General features: G+C 36.0%; 1 protein-coding gene across 3 annotated transcripts; it reads right to left on the bottom strand.

The window, feature by feature from the left end:
- Positions 1-209: 209 nt before the first annotated feature.
- Positions 210-5,952, bottom strand: LOC140956944 (uncharacterized). 3 transcript variants are annotated; one of them, XM_073413922.1, is made up of 6 exons: positions 4,218-5,952; positions 3,307-3,491; positions 3,037-3,207; positions 2,017-2,469; positions 1,427-1,899; positions 210-698 (listed from the first exon to the last, which is right to left on the bottom strand). In XM_073413922.1, the coding sequence occupies exons 1-5, from the start codon at positions 5,701-5,703 to the stop codon at positions 1,456-1,458; spliced, it is 2,739 nt and encodes a 912-aa protein (XP_073270023.1). In that variant the 5' UTR covers positions 5,704-5,952; the 3' UTR covers positions 210-698; positions 1,427-1,455. The 3 variants fall into 3 exon arrangements, with proteins under 3 accessions (XP_073270023.1, XP_073270022.1, XP_073270021.1); XM_073413921.1 differs by lacking the exon at positions 210-698 and adding an exon at positions 738-1,012; XM_073413920.1 differs by lacking the exon at positions 210-698 and having other exon boundaries at positions 1,146-1,899.
- Between the last annotated feature and the right edge of the window lie 5,712 nt (positions 5,953-11,664).

Genomic DNA, 11,664 nt, shown 5'->3' with positions numbered 1-11,664 from the left:
CTTTCTAATGAATTTCATAATCTTACGTTGAGAGAGAGCTCGTGCTACTTTTTACATATTCAAGAACTTTATCTATGCAGCGTGCAAGAGTATACATATAAAGTAAATGTCATAATTGGATAAAACCATAAAATATTATTAAAATAAAGATTGCTTGTACACGAAAGTCAATAAAATCCAAGCCACAAGTTGGCTCGTTGGACATGTACTCTAACAGTCGATTCCAAGATAACAAAACAGACGAGACTCTCGTCCTCTTTTTTGGAGACAATGAATAACTTCACAGACATGACCAGATCAACCATGACAGATCTGACACTTCAGTTTGGATACAAATGAGATATGTTGAAACAATGGACAACATAAATGAAATACAGGAGCTATGGATTTTAGAGATGGTAAACTAATGGAAAATGAATGCTACAGGCAGCTTTCTGAGATATTAACTCAGCCCAGGAAATTCCCATTTACAAGTGGAAAGTAACTTCTCTTGGCCGAGACAAGCTACCAATACTTCGAAAAACAGGGGATTCCAACTACTAATTGCTATTTCAAGTGTTTGATCCATGTAAATAGATCGAAGTTACCATGCACTGAACTAGCTAGAGTACACCAATAACTTATTCCATAAATTGAGCTGTGCTTTCCCTCAACACTTCTTTTGCATTTGCAGATCGTGACGAAGACTGTTACTCGACCTGAAGAAGCAGCCTCTATCATGACATGTCGTCACATATTGAGCATCGCAGTTGGTTTCAAGATTTAGCAAAATTCCTTTTACTAGGGGCATATCCAGTTTATACCTGGCTCGCATACATATTAAACTTGGTGGATGGAGTTTTCAATGGAAGAGCGAATCTGACCAAACTGAGACATCAAATAAGGCCTCCAACAAAATTGTTCTTTCTTCAACTATCCGTAATCTCGCTTATGTTCAAACAGATTGGAATATGATGGAAGTTCTGGCTTCTAGTAAAGTTGGAAATTTAGCAACTTGGCATAAATTATAGAACTACAAAAGTAAAATCACAGATGTCATTATTAAACTCTGCTAACCAAAATTTAGATACATGGAATCTGAAAAGAAAAACAGATTCATGGAAAAAATGCACATCGGTTTCCTTTAAATTTTACCAACGCCCTGCTTGTTTCGAATCCAGGTATGTATTCTTGGAAAATGAGGTGCACCACCATTAAGTAGATTAATTCAGTCATACAACGCCTATCTATTACAAAAGATTCACAAAACAATGGGCGATGAAAAAGATTAAGGAGAATGACAAATGCAAATTATACACTCAGCTCGATAGTGAGAAGAACTATTGAAGTAAAGAGCAAACTTCGCTACAAAGCCCAGACAGATTCCCATATGGAAGACAGTTATCTAGCAGATGGTTAACCATATAAAGCAGCAAAAATTTCATACCGAAAAAATTGAAGAGAAAGGCTGAACATCTATGCGCCTCGCCTCATCCTTTTTATTCTCTCCAAAGCACCAAGATGGGCATCATTATCTTTGCTTTCAGTAATAGTTGAATCAGGAGCTTCCACGTCTTCCTCAGATTCTTCCCTTTTCCGCACCAGACCTCCAAATACGGCTGTTGGAACATCTTTTTGGGCTATCTCAACCTTATCATCTTCAGAATCACTTTCTTCTGGAAGCTCTATATCCTCCCTATTTGATAGGGACTCACCTTCATTTTGCATCCCAGCGCTGACAAATCCTAGTCGTCTACCACTATCTTTCACTTTGGTATCATTGAGAGTAGGGACTAACTGCCTTTCAAGGGCAGCCATTTCATCATCATCTACACCAGCTTTCTTAAGTACATCCTTTGCCTCATCAAGGGTCTGCATCTGATCCTTTTGCATCAAATACTCTGGAAGGATAAAGTGTGTCTGGAATGGGAACTAGGAGAATTAGGGCTAACGCTCGAAAAATGTCAGGAGGCGCAGAGAAACCAAAAAAAAACTGAACAATAATAGCCATGTGACCAAAACAAGCAAAACTTCTACCTGGCTATAGCTTGCAGAAACACTTCTTTTAACTCGGAGCATCTCTCGGAAAGTATCTTCATTCCCAAGCTGCACTTCAAATTCGTGCCATTTATTCCAGAAGTCGGGGTCAGATCTAGGGTCGGCAAACTGTGAAGCGTGTTTATATAATGCACGACTGCGGTCAATTTCTCCAAGGCTTTTCTCAAGTTCTGCATACTTCAAACACATAACCTTGACATCTTTGTCTGGGAGGCCAGATTCTATTGCTTGCTCATAAATCTCTCTCGTTTTTGGTACGCCAAATATTTCAGCAGCACGGGCAATGTATATTTCATACATGCCCATTTTCTCATTAGCAGGGACAGCTTTTGTTGCCTGATTGTATACTCTCATTGCTCTTTTAGCCAGACCAAAGTCTTCTTCTAGCTTTGCATATTGAAGATACAGAGGTTTCACTGCTTCTGCAGGTGCCTGGTTATGTCAATATATTTAGCAAGCATGATTTTATAAAGAAATATGCCAAAAAATAATCCACAAGCAAATGAACACAAACGGTAAGGTTTCTTTGTAGTTAAAAGTTTTCCTGAAAGGGAGTAAACAGACACAGCAACCATATTTAGACGATTTAATTAGGGATACGATCTAGCGTGGCTAGATAGACTAATCACCAAAGATACAGATTTCAACCAAAAAATAGCCGCTGACAAACTCATCAATGAATGTTGTTCCAGCACCCTCAAAATTTTATGATTTTTAACATACTACCAGGTAGAGACACTGCACTCAGCACAAAACCGAATTCCAGATCATTCAAATATATCTTTATATGATACATCAGTTCTTTAATAAAATAAAATGGTTCTAATGCACATTTCAAAAAAATAAAAGAACACCAAATAACCACGAAACTTCACTCTGAATCCTCTGGCTCACATTTTCACTAATTATAGAAGTTCAGTCGACAGAAATGCAAAACACACACACCAATCCACATTAATAAAATTATCATAGTTGAAGAATATAATTAAATGGACAAACCATTTCAACAGCATGCTCAAATAACTCTCGAGCTCGTTCTAGTTTTGATTTCCCATATCTCTTGACGAACTTTGAAAGGTAAGTGACCCAGATATCTTTCACATGGGGGTATTTGAAAATCTTCACACCTCTCTCATAAACCTTAAAAGCATCTTCAAAGTACTTGTTGTCCTGGGAAAATCTCGTGTGAAAATAAATCTGTCAGACAACCATAAATTTGAAGGGAAAACTAGAGAAAAAAGAAAGACCACAAGAGAATTCCCAACTTACTTCTAAGAGCATTGAATAGTTTATAATAATTTGGGGTGTGGCTATTCTCAAATCCAATATTCTTTCGTAAACTGCACGAGTTGACTCCAGGCTGCCCAAGCTTTCCTCCAAATCCACATAGAACGTCCAAAGTTTAAGAGACCTGTGAAGTATAATTTGCACCGGCTTGTTGCCATCAGCAGCCACTGCATAAACGAGAGAACAAATATTCAAGATCGCTATTCGTGGAACAAGTGGGCAACATAGATGGCTCATGGCAGTGCTAATGCGAAAAAGAACACTCTGCATATTTCACTATTCCATTTTTTCGCTAAGAAATGAAATTCGTTAATAAAAATAGAATTTACAACTGAGAGATAGGTCATCCTTTCAACCAATCGAAGAAAAAAAACAGATTAATAATGCAATTTGGATGCCTAGTCTCATTCAAACTATATAAAAACTGAGTGATTTAGGATAGAATAGGCCGCATCTGATAAAAATTACTAAGTAGAGGCTTTTTGAGGTCTTAGTCTAGGTATTACAAATTGCAACCCCATATTTGGTGCTCCCTTACGGTTCAGATACACCGCCTCACGTTCTTAACATAACTGCACATTTTCAGCCGCTTCATAATTTTCTCAATACTCTATCCCTTCTAAATGTAAAATTGAAGTTCACAGGGATGGTACTAGTTCATTGTGATTATTCTCTCAAATTTGGCTACAAGTTGTTGTGGCAAGGTAATTTCCTCGTGCCATAGAAGAACAATCAAATGAGTGCAATTAACTGAAAGAACCTATTGCAGCTTCCCTTGGAAGTTTGAAAATATATGACAGCTAGTTCTGTAACTTCACAGCTCCAACAGAGATTAACCATATTAAAAGAGCAAACAAGAAAAAAGAAAATCGCAAACATTTAGGAGAAATTACCTCTTCTCTTGACCTCAACTGATGGCTCTGCGGTAGCTCGACGCATCAAATCTAGTGCGCCCTTAAAATTTTTGTGCCTAAGCTCCATCTCCGCCCAATCACACCAAACACTGGCCAGATGGTCCACAGCCTTAAAATTGACCTGCACTGCCTTGTCAAAAATCACCCGGGCATTAGCAACATCTCGGTGACTCTCGTACAACTTAGCAAATGCAACCCACAAAGTATGTGGCTTCCCAACAGCCTTCATTGGATCTACTGTCCTCACTGCCTCCGTGTAAGTAAGAATTTGCTTTGTGGGGTTCCCTTCAAAGAGCTTAACTCTCCGGTGCCACTGCTCTACATTATGAGGATTCTGTCTCAAGAGCACACTGTTAGCTAACTCTGGTCTCCTATCCATCAGATGCTCCAACCTTGCCAACCTCAAATCCACATCCTTATCATCTTTCAACCAAAATGTGTCGATTCTCTTCTTCAACTTCTCAAAATCCAACCTGTCATCCTCCTCTTCTTCTTCCTTCTCTTCATTTTCATTCTCCTTGTCATCCTCATCATCACTAAGATCCATATTTTCCATCTTAATGGATAACATACTCTCTTCAAACTGAGAATAAGCATCAAATATAACGCTAAAGTCTCTCACTGTAATCACTGTAGTCATCCCTTCCTCAAAAATATCCCTGGCCTTCTCCAGTAAACCCCTCCTAATATAATAATCCGACAATGATGTCCAAAGTCTTCCAACCTCATCTGTAAACTTCTTAATTCCACCCCTAATTATTGCATCCACATTCAACCCTGACACCTCACTAGCATGTTGTGTCAGCAGATCGCACAATTCCAGCCACAACCTGTGCTTTGTCTTCCCCTTTAAAGAGTAAAACCGATCGTCATTCAAAACCCCTGCCAACCTCTCCGAGGCTTCCTGCCACAACTCTGAATTAACCAAAAACTCAATAAAATCCTCGATATGACTCGGATCATACTTCAAGTACCTCCTGTACACTCTCAGAGAAGTTTCAACAGGTACACCCTTCTGCGAAACAAAGACTAAATAATATTCCCAAATCCTATCATGTTGCGTAACTGGGAGAGCGCACAAAGCTCTATCAAACGTGTGCCGTGTCTTGGTAATCAACTTCTGCCGAGTCAACGACTGCAAATACATCATCCAAATGCGGGGCATCTTATGCATTGTAGCCAGAGCTCGCTCGAACGTGTTGTTCAAGGTTTGGTACTGTGCGTGATTGATAGGCAGATTCCTAACCAGCTCAAGGCGTTCCCGGAGATACGCGTGCCAAAGCTTGTAGCTTCCTGGCAATGCCTTGAGAGCACGCTCATAAATAATGGCACGCTTTCGGAAAGGTGCTTCTCCGCGGGCAATTAAATACCGCCACCACAGCTTGACGTTGTTAGGGTTGCGGAGCACTTCTTCTTCATACAGGTAGTCCTCTTCACTTGGATACAACTCCTGTGATATCACCATGGCACTAGAGGGGGATCTGACAGAAGCACGAAATTCCGATTGTTCGGAAAGGTAGCCGAAGGAACAAGACCGGCACCCTGTGACTCCGACTTCGAAGAATCCTCTGGTTCGACGGGGTAAAGCTCAATCTAGAATACAGGACTAGCGCTTGAACTGCGGAACTGTCGCATTAGGTTAGGTTTTGGGAATGGAATCAAATCTGAGACATTCGTGGGACAGTGGGGTGGAGGGATTCTCAATCAGTCCTGAGTAGATTTTAGGGTGCATTTGGAACAAAGTATTTGAAAAATGAAATATTATACAAGGTAGGATTTTAAGTTTCTCAAAAGAACAAAAAAATTACGTTTAAGATTGTCTTTACATGGATTTAAAATCTATAGATTTCGATTATTATTTTATAATTAAAAATGATTTCATAAATTAAATCTTAAATTCTTACTTTAATTATTTACACAATAGTTACAGAAAGTAAAATGAATTTCAAATATCTTGTTATTATATAAACTCAAAATTCATCATAATTAATATGAAACATTATATAAAATAGATGAATTTGAAGTTTATAATTTTACTTCTCTAAAACAACAAAAATATATTTGGAACAAATGGATTTGAAATTCATCCATTCATATACAACATAAATATATTTGAAATCCATAAATTTGAAATATGTACATTCAAATACAACCTCTTAGTGTTTTGGAAATTGAGGATATCTCATTGTTAACATATTAAGACGGTTGTCAGACCTAATTAATATTAGATGATAAGAAAAATATTAACCATCATAATATTAATAATTACAAGTATTAATTATTATTATTATAAATTCAATAATGAAAACAACAGTAATAATTGTTGGAATAATTTTGTTACCTTAAATTTTGATAAATGTATGTATTTTAAGGTTTCTAGCCGTTGGACAAATAAGACCTCTCAACATAGTATCACGAGCTCAAGCTATAAACAGGAGATCATCACTTGTATATATTTCCAATCGTACTGCTCTATCTTACATGCACTTAAAGTCTGATAATTCAATTCTAATCGGTCAGACATTAAAAAATTATAATGTATATTCCAAGTCAAACCGTTCAATGACAATCAGATAAATGATAAGCATACTATCGTACAAACTCTCGATGGACATGAATATTTCCAAAAATGTCAACATTCAATCAACTTATCATAAGCTAAGAGCCGAAGTCGTAAAGAGCAAAGAAACATTAAATGAAAACATTAAATGAGCATTTAATGCGGCTTATGGTTAAGAGAAGTTGACAATCTCATTATGTTGAAATTTAGTACAAACGAGCGTTAAAATTTTTCCGACTATTTTAGCTTTTCAAGTATAAATATGTAGATTCAGAAGATAGAAAAACAACCAAGAGACAACGATTCTATTAACAAGATTCAAGTTTTCAATCTGGAACTCTTAAAGCACACTTATTCTTTCAATACCAAGTTATTCACTTAGCACACGCATATCAATTTATATCAATTCTTTTAAGGATCACTTTGTGCTACCTGCCAACTCCAACTGTCAAAGCTAATAGTTGGTGGTTGTATTATTTTTTAGTGAACCGAAGGTTCTTAAACAACCAGAGTTTATGTTGAGATGTCACTAAGAGTTTTGATTTAGTTAATGATAAGTCAAAGTAGGTTGTTGTCGTATATGCTTGCTTAATTCCAACTTCCTTGTTAATTGTTGATTGCGTTGAATATATACTTTATCACTAAGTCTAATTGGACCGTTTTCTGTTCTCAAAATCATTTGAAGTTGTCCAATTAAACCTAACTGTTCAAGAAAAGATTTTGACTACTAATAATTATTATAACCAGCTTATTTTTAAAGAGTTCATTCATACCCCTTCTAAACTCTTTTTTATTAGAGCGATTTTTCTTAAACTCTGCTAATCATATATTGTAAATGACATCTTTTAACAAGATTCTTATGTTCTCAAAAGAAGATAATGATGATATAAAGATATGTGTGCAGTAAAATTTAGAAGAACAAGAAGATGACGTGGTATGTCATCACTGAGGGTCCAATGAAGATTCTCAAATCTAATACAACAATATCCATATAAGAGGGCGCGCCACATATGATCGAAAACAACAGTCAGAATGGACCTCATAGGATAAGAAGAAAGCAAACTTTGACAACTTGGCAAAGGACATCCTCTACAAGACCCTCAACAAAAAAAAATGTTTAGCAAGATCAAGACATGTTCATCCACTTAAGAGATATGAAAAAAGTTCATAATGATTAAATGAGAAAACTGTTCCAGTAAAGCTCGAAAATCAGTCCACGTAGACCGCATGCATGAAAATTATTAAATTGCTAAAATATTTTAATGATTTTGGATACATGAATGATATATTTGGAGTAAATAAATAATTAATTGTGTAATTTTGTTTGATTTCATGATTTAAATATTTTCAAACGAATATCGGTGGTTGTCCGGAACGGAGGACCGGAGACGATTAAAGTGTTAAAGATTTAAAAGCTAAATTTTTATTTTTGGTTAAGAAAATATTTATTTTAAATATTTTAAGAACTATTGTATTTTTAAGGTCAAGTTTAAATTAATTAGTGAGATCAAAGAATTTTATGTAATTTATAAGAGATTTTAGGAAATAGGAGTTTTTAAATCTTTTAAATTGAGGCTTGATGATTTTATTAATCTTAATTGGCTTAATTAATTATTTAAAAACTAGGTTTGATTAAGCACATTAATTAAGTAATTAAAAAGCCTTTTGTTTTTTTTAAATAACTAACCCTAAACAGACACACACCCCTAAACACCTACACACACACCCCACGAAACACATACAAGAATTCACGAAAAGGAAAAAGCGGCCAAATGGTATGGAGAAGGAACAATGGCTATTTTCTTTTGCAAGCCAAGGGAAATTTGATTTTTTTCTCTTTCGTTATTCGCTTTTCTTCCTCGTTCTTCCTTCCAACAACGAGCACTCGACTCCTTTGCATCCCAAGGTGGGTTTTTGGTAGAGTTTTGACAAGAAAAAAGGGTAGAAAAAATAGAAATCGTCCTCCGTTCGTCACCGACGTTCCACCGCTACGGTATTCGTATTTCGAGCATTTTAAACGCAAAAGCACATTTTTAAACCTTCTTTTTGCACCATTCAAATCATATTATATGTGTTTAATCATGTTTATATGTGTTTAATCATGTTTTCATGGAAAATATGATACATTTTGTATATTTTCGTTTTTATGGCATAACATGAACAAAACTTAAGTTTTTGTGTTTCTAAATTCATGGTTATGATGCGCAAAGGGGCTTTGGCTTTCATGGTAGGGCTATAGGGAGGGACGTTTTTTCACATGTTTAAGGGTACATAGATGCATGTATAAGGGTTGAAAAAGATAGGACAATAATATGAACGAAAATTAGAGTTTTATGGGACTAGAGTTTTTAACTTGGGTTCTAGGACGGCGCGGCTGTGTGCTACTATAGGCTCACATCCAAGGATCCTAATAAGGTCTAGTCATGGTCCTAGATGGCTTGAAGAAAGGCTGGTGCAAGGAGGAAGGGCTGTAGGGTGAAGGTTGGATGCGTGGGTCCAAGGTTGCAGGTGCAAGGAGAAAGGTTTAATTGTTGATTGCGTTGAATATGTACTTTATCACTAAGTCTAACTGGACCGTTTTCCGTATTCAAAATCATTTTGAAGTTGTCCAATTAAACCTAACTATTCAAGAAAAGATTTTAACAGCTAATAATTATTATAACCAGCTTATTTTTAAAGAATTCATTCACACCCTTTCTAAACTCTTTTTTATTAGAGCGATTTTTCTTAAACTCTGATAATCATATATTGTAAATGACATCTTTTAACAAGATTCTTATGTTCTCAAAAGAAGATAATGATGATAGAAAGATATGTGTGCAAGTAAGATTTAGAAGAACAAGAAGATGACGTGATATGTCATCACAGAAGGTCCAATGAAGATTCTCAAATCTAACACAACAATATCCATACCAGAGGGTGCGCCACATATGGTTGAAAAACAACGGTTAGAATGGACCACATAGGATAAGAAGAAAGCAAACTTTGACAACGTGGCAAAGGACATCCTCTACAAGACCCTCAACAAAAAATAATTTAGCAAGATCAAGACATGTTAATCCACTAAAGATATATGAAAAAAGTTCATAATGATGACATGCTAAGACTGTTCCAACCAACTATCAATGAGAATAAATGATTGATGTTGCTAGTCAATTATTGGAACAAGACTTCTGCTTCCATTGAAAAGATGTGCGATTTGCAGAAACCAATTAGAGACAGAACTGGCTTAGGGTTTGGAAACAATGAATGTAGTTCTTCTGAGGCAGGTACTCATTTGTGCATAGACAAAGGTAAATCTAATATAATAAACTTTGTTCGGTCTAGCACGATATATAAAAATGATCAGCTAGCAGTTCAATCTATCCAGAATGTGTCTTATGAGAAAAAGGCTAATCATATAGGTTTAGGCTATATTCAACCGGAGAGTTCAAAGTCCAGCCGAACATGGCTAAAATTCAAACAAAGTCAAGTTTGTCATAGAAGCTGGAATTGATCTCGCAAGAAGCCAAATACAACTAGACATTTCTCTATAAAAGGAAAACCTAGCCGTTACCAAACTTTCAGGCCGTTTCAAAATAAATACAAACTAAATGTGAAATTTGAACGACTTTAACAACGTGTGGTGAGAGAGAGAGAGAAAACACCACACAACATCACATGATTTTGCACAGGTACACACTCGTTTGGATACACGCACCAGTAAGCATGTTAGGCTAATTCAAGTGCGGATCTCGAAAGGGTTATCTCATATGAATCTTCTTAAGCATGAAAAATAAACATTAACTCTAGATGGAATCACGCCCTCAATTCAATAACAAGGATGATTCTTATAAAAAAATCTTAATCATTGAAACAATCAATTTTGTGGTATTCACCCCTAAATTTTATTGCTTAGTAATAAATAATATGAGTAACAATCGTTCTCAAGAAAAACTTCAATGAACTCATCTTTGAAAATCTGTATGAAGAAAAATTGAAAAACGCTACAAAGTATTGAACTTAGATAAGTTTGTTTTGAGAAACACATAACGTGTAGCAAAACCAAAGCTTTTGGAAGATAGAAAATCTCTTAATTATATTCAATAATATCATAAAAGCTATGTTATTTTGTTCATAATACATCCATATATGTAAAACAAATTCCCCCAAAAATAAAACAAACTCGAAAACTAGGTTTCTGAAATATTTATGCGTCGCAGAGCGCTGAGGCGCTGATTGCTAGGAGCTGAAGCGTCGATGCCACGACGTTGGATTTAATTCGTGCTTAAATCGAGCGTGAGGTGACGCTCTGCTTCTTCACATGTGCTTAGGTATTGTCATCTCGGCGCTAAGACGCCACCCTTATGGTGATTCTATTGGAACATTTTATGTTCGCAATCTTAATTTTTATTTTAATAAAACGTGTTATTGTATTTCCAACATATTTACTCACGTGTGAAGTTGCAAACATAAGAAGAAAACTGAAACTGAATTTAGTCAAACTGAATTTCTGGTGAGCTTTGGTTTTTTGATTATATCTCTCAACTGGATGATTCAAATGACAATCTGCCTACTTGATTTATCAGAAAACTTAATTTGAAACAAGTCGTATTTCACATCAATTGAGAAAAACCGGATGTTATCTAGGTCAAACTGATCGCTGAATGACCAATCTGATTGCACGAAAATAACATTTAGTTGGGTATGAGCAATTGCAGTATTTGGTCATATCTCTTAGCTCATTATTGGAATGAAGCGATTCAGTATGCGTTGGAAAGATAAGACGATGATCTACAAATCATGTTCAGAAGCAAAGGCTGATTCAATACACCAGCTGAAATTGAACCGGTTGAGCAGTTAACCAATTGAATTGAACCAGTTAAA

The sequence above is a fragment of the Primulina huaijiensis genome, chromosome 14 (assembly GCF_012295235.1).
Source record: "Primulina huaijiensis isolate GDHJ02 chromosome 14, ASM1229523v2, whole genome shotgun sequence".
In the NCBI taxonomy this organism is placed as follows: domain Eukaryota; kingdom Viridiplantae; phylum Streptophyta; class Magnoliopsida; order Lamiales; family Gesneriaceae; genus Primulina; species Primulina huaijiensis.
This window is presented reverse-complemented; position numbering and strand designations above follow the sequence as displayed.